The following is a 15,986-nucleotide window of genomic DNA, read 5'->3' on the forward strand; positions in this document are numbered from 1 at the left end:
TTTCAGTTTCATAGCCTCGTCCCACTTGTTGTTGCTCACCGTTTCATAGGAGGTGAGCCAGTCCTCCATGTCTCGGTCTCCTATACCCCTGAGAATGGCAGGGTTGTGCTGACGCAATACACCCGAGCAGGCCACAGCAGGCATCACGGCCGTTGGATGCAGTGATGGGTCTTCATGGGTCTTACACCATGACGGGAATGGACGGCAGAGTCCTGTTTTGAAGTTCCAGGTTTCAAGGTGTACCCTGCACCTCCACCAAATGTGATGAGGTTTACTGGAGTTGCTGAGCAACAGCCAGAAACACAGCAGCAGCAACGATAGCACAGCTGGATGGGGAAAACTGGCCGCAGGACACACGATGGTGACAGCACTTTCTAGCGTGCCGATCTTCTTCTGGCTCCGAGACATGCAATGTCGATGGAACTTTCTAGTGCCATTCTTCTTCCTTACATTATTAATGAAAAAGTTGGCAAACTAATCATTAAGGAGCACACGAAAAATACCGTATGCTTCTTCAGGCACCTGCTAACCATTCATGCAGTTAGTAACCTCCGTACAGAATGCTTCACATTCTTCAAAACCTTGGTGCATATTAGTTGGGACACTTGAAACAGAATGCCACTGTTGCATGTGACAGACCAAGTGAAGAAATAGCACATGCTATACCTCAACGCACAATAGTTAATGCCCCATGTTATAGTGCATTTTTAAGGTATGGCACTGTTTCTTCACTTGTTTTGTCACATGGAAAAATAATACAAATCATGTACGCTAGAGTGACGGCCGCTTCTTCAGCCTCGACTATCGTACAGCCTTGTAGCGATGCGCTGGTGTACTCGCGTAGGTTCGAATCAATCACCGTTGCTACCGCGTTGCTCTTGCTCTGCCCCGCTGCTCTGGCGTATGTGGCTGCGTCCACATATACTGTCGTTACTTGGGGTGCTAGTGTCTTTTGTAGATATTCAGCCCTCGCTTCTCTGCGTGCTTGTGCTTTGTGTAGGTTGGGATCCATGTTCCGGGGTATGGGTGCTACTTTTAGTGTGTTGCGATACTCGTCCGGAATTGTTTCGGTCCTCTGTATCTCTTGAAGTTGATCAGCGCAGCCTAGTTTCTTCAGGAGCTCCCTGCCAGATGGGATCTGCTGTAGTCTGCGTTGTTGGGAGACTAGTTGCGCCTCTTTCAATTCGTCGAAGGTGTTGTGTAGTCCTAAGGGTAGGAGCTTTTCGGTTGAGGTGTTGTGGGGAAGGTGGAGTGCGGTTTTGTAGGCTTTGCGTAAAATCGCGTCCGCCTGTTGTACCTCACTCTTGATGGGATTGTAGTATGGGAGGCTGTATGCCACTCAGCTGACGACCAAGCTTCTGACCAGCTTGAGTGTGTCCTCCTCTCGCATGCCGTGGCGTCTGTGTGAGATGCGCGTGATCATGCGGGCCACTTGTAGGATATCGGTCTAAACGGTCTCTAACAATCCTTACAGACTCACAAACAGCGTGCCGCAACTACCTACGCGGCAGAATAGGGCACGGAGCGCTCCGCATACTCCGCTCCGGAGACCACATAACACAACTACAAACAAAAGAAGAACCAATTAGGCATACGATAGTATGGACGCCGGGACACACGGGAGTGGCAGGGAACCAAGAGGAAGACAGGATAGCTCGAGGGTACACTTATTACCGAGCATCCAACGTAGCTGACCTCAAGGAGACCGAACCTGTACCCCAAGACTATTCGGAGATACTAAATTACTACAAGGGCTGCAGAAAGCCGTATCCACCACTGCACAACTCCCTTAGCAGAGAGGACTCTGTCACGTGGAGGCAGCTACAAACGGGCTTGTACCCGAACCTAAACGTACTCAGCAAAATTTATCCCACACAATACAATGACAAATGCCCCTGGTGCCACGAAACACCCACGCTGTATCACATAACGTGGGCATGCCAGAAGATAGACGTGGTACCAGTTATACTAAACCCGAGTGCGGAGCAATGGGAGGGAGTGCTCTCCAGCGATCGCCAGGTCGACCAAGAAGGTCTGATTAGGCGAGCACAACTGGCAGTAGCATCCAGCGGAGCCCTGGACAAAGGGCAACCGACCGTTGTGCTAGAAGATGGACGATTCCATCTGAAGACCGCAGAAGACCAGCGAATCTAGAGCTGATAAAGTTTTTCACTCACTCACTCACTCACTCACAAATCATGTACGTTCTAATACAGTTAAACCACGATATAACGAACTGCAATATAACGAAATTTTCAGTATAACGAAGTGTTTAAGTTTTCTTACCCTCTTGTTCATAGAACATTGTGTATTTAGAACCTAAATATTATGAAATGTGTTTGTATGCGATTTCATTATAACGAAATTTTGCTGCCGCCGCAAACCGATACCAAGACAATAAACGAAAACTTTAGCAGACGACGCAGATGTTCAAAGGATTGGATTGCATGCGGCTGTTCGCAAACAAACCTCTCAAATCGCGCGCCGCGCGACAAACGCGACCGCCGAAGTGGAGATGCATCATGTTTCGTACAAAGTCCAACTGCGATAAGATCCTATCACACCCCGCGTGCTGTATGCTTTAGGTGTGAGTGAAAGCGTGCGAGTGAAAGACAAGATGGCTTCACAAGTGCCGCCTTACTGCACGAGCAAAGGGAAATAGAGGGGAGCAATGTCATGGTAATGAGATCAAGCGCACGCAAGGAGGTGGAGTGGGGGATAAGTTGGCGCGCATTTTGGCTGTGGCTGCGCATGGCTGTAAGTACGGCTGAACACATAAACAGTGGCACACCTTACTTTAGAGGTAATCTGCCGTGTGTGCAAGGAGTGGGCATGCCAAGATGGTGTGGCATCACGTAAGTTATCTTCCCGCGCGTTTATTGTTGGAGGATGCATAGTCTCGAGTCTCGGTGACCTGTTGGGGCAAGAGGCAGACGAAGGGTTCGCTCACCGCTGCAGGCGCTTTTCGTGATAGCGTCGTCCCAACGCGGGCGATGCTATCAGCAGTTTGGGCGGATTGCGCGTGAAAGTGTGGCTGGCTTCGCTTAATTCGTACCGTCGTTGTGAAGATATCGTCAGTGTGGCATGAAACCGTATCATTCATTGCCGACTCCTAAATTCATCAAAAGGAACTGTTTTCTCATTCAAACTTGCTTTTTTCGATTGTCCAATAATTCGGAAAATTCTGCAGCCCCTTTCTGCGTAAGAAAAATCGATCGGCGACTTGCATATAAGTTTGAATTTCAATACAATGAAATTTCGATATAACAAAGCAAATTGCCGATTTTACTGACTTCATTACATCGAGGTTTAACTGTATTTCCATATCTGTTATTTTCACAATGTGCAAGGATGAGTCGAAAAGCTTATTCTCCGTTTCTAGCTTACCTTCCTTTGACACCCTGTCAAAGAAATTGTTTCTAAGATATTGTTTGAAAAACAATTACAGAATTCTAAGCACATACTAAATCTGTATCCTTGACATATCTTGCATTACATTGTTCCTTGAATTTGCATGCAATGGGGTAAGGCTGTAAGGCAGCATTACTGCCCAACTATACACCTGTATTTAATGAGTTGCCAGAACCTGTATTTTCACTCAAAAGGCGTAGTGAAGTAGTAAGGCTTTGTATGCTCTGGAAAAGTACTGAGGTATTATAGGCACATCTTTGTTAATTAGTTTCTTGTATGTATTGATAAGAGCAGTTGCTACTGTCGGAAGTCACCCTATAAATAAAGATCATCATCATCGTTATTATTTATAACTATCCAGGTGCATAAAAAGGAGCAACCCTTGTTGTGGTGTATGCATAAAGTTGGGCAAAATAAGCTCACCAAAGCCCCAGATGAACTCGCACTGTTCATCAGATGTATGACACTTGCCCCGGTAACAGAAACCACTGCCTTTCTTGCAGTCCTGGCCGGCCTTCTTGTAGATGTTGGGTGGACACTGCAGGCACACAGGGTCCCATTCATTTCCTGTCCCAGCACTCCATAGTTTGAAAGTCTCACCAGACACCACTCACCTCCCCAGAATGGCCGTCACAGAACTCAGGAATGTCGCACTCAGACTCAGGGATGCGGCACAGCTGGCCAGCAGCACGCAACTGCAGGACACACAGCAGAGCTCCTTTTTTTCATGGCTATGGTCACAAGGACTAACAAAGTACAGGTATGATTACTTATGTGAAGTCTGTCTGTAAGTGTGTTCTGTGCTATCAAATAAGCACACTGCCTGTGGCAATTTTTTCAAGCCGGTAGCACAGACTTATTTATTTGTTTGTAAAATATTTTACAAGGCCCCTACATGGGGATTAAGTAAGGGGGGCATAGAATCAAGTAAGTACATACAATCTAGTAACAATATGAAAAAGAAAAAAAAACACCAGCCAATTGCACAACTTAAAAATTAGAGAAACATATTAGCTACATACAGCTGTATATGAGTACAATAAAAAGGAACTCTATAAGTTTGTAACAAATGCGTTACAGTGCAAGAAAAAGGTAGAATAACACAAACCGTGAGTGTGATATAAATGGTTAACAAGGGTTAACTCTTGTCAGCCAATTTGATATCTCACTCACGAGTTGAGCGAGTGCCTGAATTTTTCACGGTCAGTTTCCGCAACTATGTTATCAGGGAGGCTGTTCCAGAGCTGAATGGCACGTGGAATTGCAGACGAGTTAAATGCTTCTGTTTTACCATAGACGCGCGTGATGCAATGGTGATTGTGTAATCTGTGCGACGTGTGCGATGACGTTTCTAGGTGTAGGGAGCGTTTGTTAGTGTGATGGGCGTATTTATGAAATAATGACAAAAGGGCTATGTCGCGACGATTACTTAGCAGCTGAAGTGAAAGGTGAATCTTTATTTGAGTTACGCTAGAACGGTAGTCATAATTTAGGAAAATGAAATGTGCGGCTCTATTTTGGATTGATTCCAGCATGTTAATTAAGTAATTTTGGTGGGGAGACCAGACTGGAGTGATGAACTCAAGTCGAGGGTGAACAAATGTTTGAAATGCCAGGTTGCGGATAAGTGTAGGTGAGTTTCGAAGGTTACATCGCAGGTAACCCAGTGATCAAGAAGCACTGGCACAGATGGTGGTAATGTGAGAAGTCCAGGAGAGGTTTGTTGAAAGATTTACGCCTAGATATGTAAATGATGAGGTCGGAGATAATGGGATATTTTTAACACAGTAGGAATAGTCCAAGTTAGTGCCTTCGCGGGTGAAGGGCATCACGTTACATTTTGATGAATTTAGAGTCATTAGCCAGATGTCACACCAATTAGTAATTTCGTTAAGATCATTTTGGAGGATCAGTTGTTCATCAGAGTTGCTAATAGAACGTTAGATAATGCAGTCATCAGCGAAAATGCGCATGTATGATGATAAGTTATTGGTTATGTCATTAATGTATATCAGAAAGAGTAAGGGACCAAGAGCGCTTCCTTGTGGTACACCGGATGGAACATCTAATAGGAACGAGGAGAAGCTGTTAGCGAAAGTAAACTGCTACCTGTTAGAAAGAACATTTCAAAGCCATGGTAGAGTTAGTGAATCAAGTTTTAATGATGATGACTTCAAAAACAGGTGACAATGCGCTACGCGGTCAAAAGCTTTAGAAAAATCCAGAAAGATGCTGTCAGTTTGAAGGTTTGAGTCCATGTTAAAATGTAAATCTGTCGTAAATTCAAGCAGTTGCATTTCGCACGACAAACCTCTCCTGAAACCATGTTGATTATAAAAAAAGAACTTGTTCGATTCTAGATGATGGTAAACATGAGATGCAATAATATGTTCCATCATTTTACAGCATATGCACATTAGTGATATCGGTCGGTAGCTCTCAGCGAAGTTTTTGTCAGCGTCTTTGAAGATGAGTGTGACTTTGGCTGTTTTCCAATCTTGGGATATCTGACCTGTCATAAAATACTGATGAAAAATGTGGAATAAGAACTTACTAGATACTGAGACTATTTTTTAGTAATTTAGAGTTAATATTGTCAATGCCTGCTGAAGACGAAACGTTCCAGTTATTAATAAGCTGAACAATACCATCAATAGTATTGTCAATATGTTCCATGTACTGGTAATGTAAATCTAGGTCTGCAACAAAGGGCATATTATTAATACTTTCATGAATACGGATGAGAAGAATTTATTAAAAACTTGAGCGCACTCACTGTTAGGAATAGAAATGTTGTTTTCATTGTGTAACGAGATGACATTAGTATGGCGTTCAGGCGATAAAATTTGCCAGAACTTCTTGGGATTAGATGTTTCAGTTTGCACATTCAGACAAGATGGTAAGTCATGATCGTGCTCCAGCCGTATCAGAATGAGATAATGCAAACCAAGGTAATGTTAGCCAGCACTGAAGCATAGTACTCAACCTGACGGCACCATGTATCTGTGATTGTTTCTACTATGCTTTGATCAGCAATGAAAAAGAAAAAAAAATGAAGTCCTGCTTAGTACAAATCTCTTGCACTGTGTGATAACAGATTCAAATCATGCACTGTGTGATAACAGATTCAAATGGCCTTCAGTATAACAGAAAAGAATGAATGAGAAGTTTCACTTTGGATAAGCATTCTTTAAAACCTTGGATTGTGGAGAAGGTTGTTGTTGTAGTGCGCTAGCTGGCAGTAGCACTCATGTGCCAGAATGGTGGCTCCACCACTCCCCGCTACACCCAGTGCCACCAGTGCGACTCTCGAAGCGTAATGCGGATGTTCCTTTATCAAAGTGTCAAAGGCACCAATGAGATCAAAGTTAAGAAAGCGCTTCTGTGGCACAGAAAATGACTAATGCCACCCCTCAACAAGACGTGACAACACCCCTCTCTCACAATGCCCTCGCTGCCTCCTCAGACGCTTCTATGTCTGAGGAGGCGTCCTCTGCCTCTCTAATGCTTTTGAATTCTTTTACCTTACCACGGTGGCGCCACCAACAGGACTCCTCACCTTTGTTGTGCATGCAGTTCTGTTTATATTATGCTTACGAGCTCACCACAGGAACGACCACGATTTGTCAATCTGCTCTTGTGTCAATGTCGTTGGTGCGGTGACAGCTGCCTCAGTTATTATTAGTGCTTTTCCACGGCTCCTAATGTGTGCAAGAAGAAGGGAAGACAAGATAGCTCGCACTGGACGGCGTCATTGTTCCATGAGAGATGACTCCAACGTCGGGCTCTGTGTGGTGTGTGTTTCGTCCAATTTTAATGTTGTGTGCAAAGCAGCACTTTTATTCAAGACAGTGTCATTGGCTCAGCTCTTGATGTTGCACCAATTCGATTACTTGAGTGAAGGAGATGATAGTACATCATGGGAACCTCCCAAATTACCCCAACCATAGCCTTCTATATGAGTTCTGTGCCTGCCAGATTATTGCAAAATGGCTATCGTCTATGGAGGTGCCCCTTACGTAGAGTCACCATATTGAGGGTAGTTACACCCCTTGCCAGGTGTGAGGCGACCACCATGGTACGACGCTGCCACCAAGTAGCAGCAGCAGACGAATAAAATTGTTTGCACTCTTCACATAATAATGGTTTTGAGCAGCGGTTGCAGGCTGTTCAGACAGCACGCCAGAGAGTCCACCGTAAGTGGCACCCGCAGCAGAAGTTCCAACAGTGGCTGCTTTTTGTTGCTCTGCTAATAATTCTGCAAGCAAAAGTGTGCTGCGGCTTTTTTATTGATGCACATGCTTTATTTTTTGTCAGCAGCGAGCACCAAAAATGTAAGAAGTGTGAACGTGACAACCCTACGTGTCACTGCCATAGTTCAAACGATGGCCACTTCTCGTTGGTTCGCCAATGATCCGGCAGGCACAGAAGTTATTTAGGAGGTTATATACGACTGTGCTACAATTAACAACTGTAGCACAGTCATGTGCTATTATCGTCATTGTGATGACATTAGGCATAAATAAAATTCCTTTCAATTTGGAATACTATTGCAAGAAACAGTCATTATCATCATCATTTATTAACCCTTAAGGACCCTTAACAGGGCATTACATAAGGGGGGGGAAACAGTATTGAAATAACATATAAAGGAGCGAATGCTTTACAACAATGAATCAACTACGTTACAAGTACAGAGCGCGCACACACACAAAAAGGATACAGTAAGGAGCAGTGGAAAACACAAGGAAAAAAAAAAGGGGGCGTAGAACACACATCCTTCCATAGAAGGATGGGATGGAGCAAGTAATTAAGCTAACAAACAAAGATATACTTTGTAATAAAAGATTGACACCCAACAGGACATTGAAATACAAGACAAAGTGTACAAAGCATAATGTAAATGAATATCTTCTATTGGACAACGCCTGTATCGTAAAAGTGGTGTGAGAAAACAAAAATGCGTAGTTCAAGTTATTTAACAAAAAGCTCAGTTAAGGACTGCCTGAATTTTTCTGGATTTCTCTCAAGAGCAACTGCTTCGGGAAGGCAATTCCAGTCTTCAATGGCTGTGGGAAGAAACGATTTGTTGGATGCAAGAGTCGAACCATAAAGACGTTGGACGCTGTTGGAGTTGAACAGGCGGCGAGAAGTTCGAGCAGGTGGCAGTAACAGTGTACCATGCAGGTGAGAAAAGTTGTGATATAGCTTATGGAACAGGCCGAGACGTGAGATTCTGCATCTTACTGCTAAAGGGGGTAGTTCAAGAGTTGATTTAATGTGGGTTACGCTGACGTGTGTATTATAGTTAGATGAAATAAATCGGGCAGCACGATTTTAGACCAACTCGAGAGAGGTAATTAAGTAATCTTGGTAAGGGCTCCAAATGGGAGAGGCATATTCAAGTTTGCTCCTAACGAAGGTTTCGTAGGCTATTTTCCTGATTTCCGGGGGGGACAGATGTAGTGTTCTTTTTAAGTAATCTAGCGACCTTGAGGTATCAGTTACAACATTCGAGATATGCTCTGACCATGTCAGTTTACTGTTAATGAGGACGCCTAGATATCAGTAAGAGCTAGCATGTGATAAATCTGTCGAATTAAGGGAATACTGAAAAATCAGATTAGTTTTTTTGCGTGAAGGGTGCTTGCACTTAAATATGATATATGCATTGTTGTAAGTCTGTGCTCGTGTGTCTTAGCTTCTTCTCTGTCATCATGTTGTGCGCGAAAAGCTTCATTGATGTCCTACCAACATGCCCAAACAGTCACCTTAGTTCCTTTATAGGTTTTCTATGAGCTGTAACAAATATCAGCAACTGTCTCTTTAATTTATTTTCACCAGTACTAAAGATGCGAACAAGCTTAAAAACTAGGCCTATACCTTCACGCTTTCTATTACCTACTATTCTTTTTCTTTAAATAGTGAAGGTTTAATTTGGTTTCTTTACAATACCAACAAATTTTTTTAATTGTTTGGTTGCGTGTCATGAGTGCTGTGTTAGACCGAAGATGCATGAATCTTGTCCAATTATGTGTACATGAAAAGCATGTATGAAACAACGATATATATATTGTTCTTGTACTATTTGAGGATATTAATAAAACAAGGCGACTGATGCTTTGTGTTGCAGCTGCACCTGATTGCCCCCGTCTTGGGACATTCTTTATCAGGAACGTCAGGAATTGCAAAGGCAGACTGTACCTGGAACAAACACTCTTCACCAGCGCTCGTCGTAGATGGCGCCACTTGTCCAGCTCAAAAGAGCAGCGCACGAGATTGACAATGCGATTTTCTCAGGATATGATGTGCAGCACCTACCTTGCAATTCTCACAGCATGGCCCTGCAGAACAGTTTGCTTCAACACGCAGCTTGCATGTGATTGGGTCACAGCAGGGGTCAGCCTTTGCACACTCCTGGAATGACACAAAAATGTATTTTGGAAAATAACTCTTTAGTGAAGACTAAGAAAACCACTTTGCTAATGTTTCTAGAAAGCGTTCTTTGAGAAGACAATGAAATGGCTGAAGGGCAAGTTTCTTGAGTCCTTGTTGATGCAATTGAATCTGCGAGAACTGTAGTCCTTGTTGATCAAGCTTGAGAACAGCAATACACCATGGAGAGTTGACATCCTCATGTGCCATACCAGTCCTTGCTTATGCCCTCACTAGGGCAGGATCAACTCCAAGACAGCTGTTCAACAGCCACACAACAGAGAACAAAGCACTGGCTCTAATGCAGAACTTAATGTTATGAACAACAAACTTGAGCAGTGCATTTTGAAAGAAACACCTCAAGCCAAGTCAGCCCCACCCAAATAGTTCAGTTCATCCAACTGGTTTACTTGCCAAGGCACAGATGTTTATTTGAACTGAGTGAGACAGAACTATGTTAGTTCTGTCTCACTCAATTAGTTCTACAAACACAAATCCGTCATGTGTTCATGAATATTTGTATATCTATATGTCAAAACTGAAAATAATAAAAAGTACCTATGTACTTATCTTTGTCCCCCATGAATCCCCTAATTGAATAGTCAATATATTCACAAATCTGAATGCTTTCTTACTAGTTTTTGTATACTTCGAATGATCAGCTGTGCACAAGCAAACATGGAACTGAGGCACAAATTCAATAACATGCGTACCAGCCATCATAACTGATATTGTAGCATGGCAAGCTGCATTGCTCAGGGGCTAAACTGCGGCAATTTTCACTAAAATTTAATTCAGACATAGCACTCAACATTCAGGTATTGTTTGGTGGCATAGTATACTTCACGTGGAGATACAGCACCAGTGTCCCTTAAGATTACATTTGAACATGCTTCCTAGCAACATTCTTTTATATAACACGATTGAGGAATGGACTGACTTTGTAGAGCTTTTCGTAATTCTATTGCTGTGATTTCCTGCTCAATGGGCTTAGGTGAACACTTCATAAGTCAGCAGCCAAGCCAACACCACGGTAGAATGTTGTACGGTTTCATGGTGTCAGTTGCCCCTAATGGCTACTACCGTGAAGTTGTTATGTCTGTTCATAACGGACAGCAAATCTCGTTGAGATTTTGATTCCTCCTTGAAAAAAATGGCCACAGAAACACTTTTCGTGCTTCAAATGATGTTTATGGAGGAAGCACTTAATTGTACAAGAGCTTTTAAGTGATTTAAGTGGTTCCAAGTGAAGAGATGTGCATCAAAGACCATCTTCATTATGGTCAACCTTCAACCAGTGGTGCCTACAAGAATGTCGAAAAGGTTGCACAAAATAACCAACTGGATTCATCACTACACAACTGAGAAGCAGCTGGTGCGATTTGGAGTGCTTGTGAGTGGATCTTGAGAGTTGCATTTGGGTATGAGACACATAGCCACAGAGCTCACCAAAAGGACAAAGAAACAAAACAAAGAACACTGCAGGATCTGAAAAATCACACTTAACAGAACCCAAACCTTGTTTGAAAATCATCACAGAAGATGAAAGATGATGCTATAGGTATTTAAATAAAATTCCAGGGTTTCATGTGTCAAAACTACAATAGGATTATGAGGCACGCCGTAGCGGCGGACTCGGCGGGGTTAATTTTTGACCACCTAAGATTCTTTCGTATACGCCCAATGCACCGTGCATTGACGTTTTTGGATTTCGCCCCCATCAAAATGTGGCTGCCATGGTTGGGATTTGATCCCGCACCCTTGGGCTTAGCAGCACCACGCCAAAGCCACCATGGCAGGTGTGGTGCCGTGGGTATGACCACGAAAACTAGCCCAATGTGTTTTCATTCCAAATCCACCATTAGCCCTCCATAAGAGGCCAAAATTGCTCAGGCCCAACTCATAAGGGCAGGCACTGCGCCCGCATGAGCGGGGCCTGAGCCATTTTGACCAATCACAGAAGGCTAATTTGAAAAAAACAGTAACAGATTAGAATCTGTTACTGCTTTTGTGACGCTGTTATTGCTTTGTGACGTTACATTTAGCCTTTTAGAAGTGGGCCGGCGTTCCCCAGCAACTCTGTTTGTTATACCAAGTGCCCTGTCATTTTATTTTTTATTTCTTAAGAAGAGCTGATAAAGAAAGATGATTCGTTACGATAAATAAAGTGACGATAACTTTACAGGGACCACTCAAGCATTAAGCTTGAGAAGTTCCAGAGTTGTTTCGAACAATGGGAGAAAAGGTTGGACAAGTCTACTGACCCTGATGGAGATTGCTTGCAAGGAACCTAGGTGCTTTTTCTTCTAAATGAAAATAAAATTTTTCTTTTGGAGACACTGCAGTTTTTTTTTTTCTCCCTCATAGTGGCACCATGCACAGACGATGCGCATAAACAGTTCAGATTCAAAGGTGTATGCACGAATGCTAATGGTGTAAGTCACCTTCAGGTGTATGTATAATTTGCTTGCAAGAAAAGCAAAAATTAAAAACTCACACCCTCCCCCCCTTGTGTGATGTTGGTGTGGTAACTGTGCAAGCAGCCTGCTCACCTCCATAGTGCCGCAGTCGCAGTCTTCGTCCTGCTCCTTGATGCCATTGCCACACGAGCGAAAGTCTTCAAGCTGTGGGAGTGCAAAGAGCAAGAGAAAATTGCTAAAGCAAGCACCTTGATGGCAATAGTAAGTTCGAGCATTCTCTGCCGAACCAATGGGCATCACTAAATAAACCAGCATGAATACTGCAGAACAGAAGCGTTGATGTTACTATGTGCGCCGTGTAATTCTCTCAGAAAAGCAACTTCAAGAATACTGCATCAGTGAAGCACTAACATATTCAAGTGGAGACTGTGGTGGAAAACACAGTAACACCAGAACTTTGTATATCCTGCATGCAAAATAGCTAGGCTTAGAAGAGCCAGTAAGGCCAAGCAAGCAGCAAAAAGCACACGAAGCTTAAGGAAATCGAAGAAAACCAGCAGATCAACAACTCAAAGCTAATTGATGCCATTGTGCAGGCGGGGAGTCAATGAACTCGCTGTCTGCCAGACCACACTTTCAAGGTGCTGCATGAATCGTTTTTTGGGGGACTAAAATATAGGCCAACATCCTATCACATAACACCTCAGTGGAGTGATGTCGCCAGTAGACCAATACTCCCAGCAGACTAGTATAGTACTGCCACTGTAGCTTTCAGCGGACCAATTCATTACCATGTTTTGCAACATGTGAGTCTTCTTTTTGGAACTTTGCCTTCACTTTTCATTCTGCTTGCAAGAATAAATAAGTGAGCCAGCACTATTGAATTTTACATATTACAGCTGCTGACTGACTTTTTGAACCAAGACAAGGCTGATAAAGCAGCGCAGAAAATAGGGTAGTCAAGGAAACCAAAATTGGAGTAAAAATAATTGGTGTACCTTACATCAATGGCAAAGCTCATCGGTGCCCACTTTGCTCAGTCATGTGTTATATGATCGACTAAAATTTTATGGTAAGCATGCATTTTATGTACTATACGACGCAGCACACATTGATGCAACATTAGAAGGTCACAAACAGCCCAACCATGCATTGCTCTAAAGCCACGAATGCATTAAAGGGAGTGCGATGACACGTGAGCTTTCCCGCTTGCATTGTCTAGGTATGTTATTTTATATTCTAGGCTGGCCATTAGCTGTCAGCTATGAATTTGCGTGCCACTTCTAGCACTTTAGCATAAGTTGATCGTGTGCACAATGTCTGTTTGTTGTTGACTAAACCGATGGTACATGACGACAACCAGTAGGACCACAGTCGTAAAGCTTCCAGTTAGTGTAGCTTTAACACAATGTCAGAACATTTTATTGCACAAAGCAGAAATATCTTAGGAAACCTGAGCTGCTGATGTGGTGGTGTAGCGTGACACTCAACGTGTACGTTTTAAATTGTTCTCATCGGCAAGATAAACGAGATAATTGAAATAACATTCGGCATAGAGAAAGCAGGTGAAGTGAAGATGAGGTTTGCAAAATTTTAAGGCAATGAGTAGATTGGAATAGTCACAATTTATCGCTAAAATAATGGCACAGACTTGGACATTCTAGTGAAAGTGAAGCACTGTTGTTTGCAAATGGTTTTCAGCACAGCAGTAGATATCGGTGTTTCTGTCACAGACAGGTCTTTGCGGTCTAAGATGTCTGTCAACAAACTGTCAACACCCTCACGGTTGTCATTGGCATGTCATTATTGTCATGCCACTATTGTCATTATTGTTTTGCCATTGAAACATGCATGTATATTATTTTGCTTGTGCGTTAATAACACAAGCAAGAACAATCTACCTATAATTAAACTGCCTTGTGCAATAAACGATTTAGGGATGCAAAGAGTGTCCACAGGGGATATGTCAGTGATTGCATGTAACCTTTGCGAGCACACTACTAGTAGAATTAATTGTGACCTGAACACTATCACAACATTATCTATTAAGGTTGCTTAAATGAGACAATTGTCCACATAGAAAGGAGGCACTGATTTATCATTGCTTCAGTGTAGTTTCTGCTTATTTTATCTAAACAGCATTCAAGCAACATTCAAGTGACACAAAATCCAGCTTGTTCCTTTCCGATTTCATAACACCAGCAGTTGATACAAAGTATGCAGCATCCTTGCCCAACATCATTTGGGAAGAATACTTATATATACACTTAAACCTTGATATGATGAACTTCAATATAACAAAATTCTTGGTATAACAAAGAATTTAACTTTTCATAACCTTTTGTCCATAGAATCCCATGTATGTAAAACCTCAATTTAGTGAAGTGTGTTTGTATGCGATTTCAATATAATTAAATTTCGCTTCTGCTGCAAAGGAATGCCGAGACAACAAATGGAAACTTCTGCTGACACAGATGATCAAATGAGTTAATTACAAGCGGTGGCTTGCAAACACACCTCTCAAACTGTGCACGGCACGACAAGAGTGACTGTTGATGTGGAGCTGCATCGTGTTCCACATAAAGTCCAAGTGTGGGAAGATCCTATCATGTCCCACGTACTTTGTGCTTTAAGTGCGAGTGGAAGTGTGTGAGGGTTAGACAAGAAAGATGGTGGCTTCACGAGTGCCGCCTTCCCACGTGAGCAAAGGGACAGAACGGGAGGGGAGCGAGCTCATGGTAACGTGATCAAGCGCACATGATGGGCGGGGGGAGTTAGGCTGGTGCGCATTGCGATTACTGCCGCGTCTCGGCCGTGGCTGTAAGCACGGTTCAGCGCATCTGCAGCCACGCACCCTGCTTGAGAGGTAATAAGCCGTCTTCCTGTGCGCTTAGGATTGGAAGTTGCATAATCTCAAGTTTTGGTGACCGATTAGAGGGAGAGGCAGATGAAGCATTTGCTCCCCGCTGCCGGCACTTTTCATGACAGCGTCGCCCCAATTCGGGTGTCGCTATCAGTTGTGGGGGCTGAGTACAGGCGAAATCGTGGCTGGCTTCGCCTAATTTGTACCACCGATGTGAAGATATCGTCAACATGGCATGAAATTGTATCATTCGTCGCTGACTACTAAATTAATCAAAATGAATTGTTTTCTAATTCAAATTTGCTTTTCTCGATTGCCCGATAATTCAGAAAATTCTGTGGTCCCTTTCCATGCAAGAAAAAATCGATCAGAAAATGTCCTTATCTGTATAAAAAAGTTGAATTTCAATACAATGAAATTTCAATATAACGAAGCAAATTTCCAATTTTACCTACTTCGTTATATCGAGGTTTAATTGTATTTACTTATGCATGGCTTCATATTGCGTGGTAAGTTGTCTCCTTTTCCTTCTGCCACAGCCATTTTGGGATGGCTGTGCTTTACTGACTAATCATTAAAATGCCAATAAATAGTAATACACTGTAAGACACCAGTAAGACACCAGAGGAAATGGTATGATTGCGAATTGAATAAATTAGAAAATATATTTCTTTCAAAATGTAACTGAAAGAGTGAGACTTAGCAGTGTAACCTCAACCGCCCGAACTAGACCAATGTTTTTCAACATTCAGCAATGTAGATTGAGCAATGGAGATTGTAGATTGCAAGGTTTCCCATATGCTGCTCAAAAGATCATGCAGCAGCACAGGCATTAAAGTCACAAGCAATAGTTAATT

At 42.8% G+C, this 15,986-nt stretch overlaps 1 protein-coding gene across 5 annotated transcripts in view; it reads right to left on the reverse strand.

The window, feature by feature from the left end:
- Positions 1–15,986, reverse strand: part of mmd (disintegrin and metalloproteinase domain-containing protein mind-meld) — a 206,371-nt gene that overhangs the window by 81,804 nt on the left and 108,581 nt on the right. For all 5 annotated transcript variants that reach the window (XM_055077571.2, XM_072286332.1, XM_072286331.1 and 2 more), the window contains 4 exons: positions 12,399–12,470; positions 9,733–9,828; positions 4,026–4,106; positions 3,835–3,949 (listed from right to left, as the gene is read on the reverse strand). In XM_055077571.2, coding sequence (XP_054933546.1) covers positions 3,835–3,949; positions 4,026–4,106; positions 9,733–9,828; positions 12,399–12,470 — 364 coding nt within the window. The remainder of the gene's footprint in view (positions 1–3,834; positions 3,950–4,025; positions 4,107–9,732; positions 9,829–12,398; positions 12,471–15,986) is intronic.

Source organism: Dermacentor andersoni, chromosome 2 (genome assembly GCF_023375885.2).
Source record: "Dermacentor andersoni chromosome 2, qqDerAnde1_hic_scaffold, whole genome shotgun sequence".
In the NCBI taxonomy this organism is placed as follows: Eukaryota; Metazoa; Arthropoda; class Arachnida; order Ixodida; family Ixodidae; genus Dermacentor; species Dermacentor andersoni.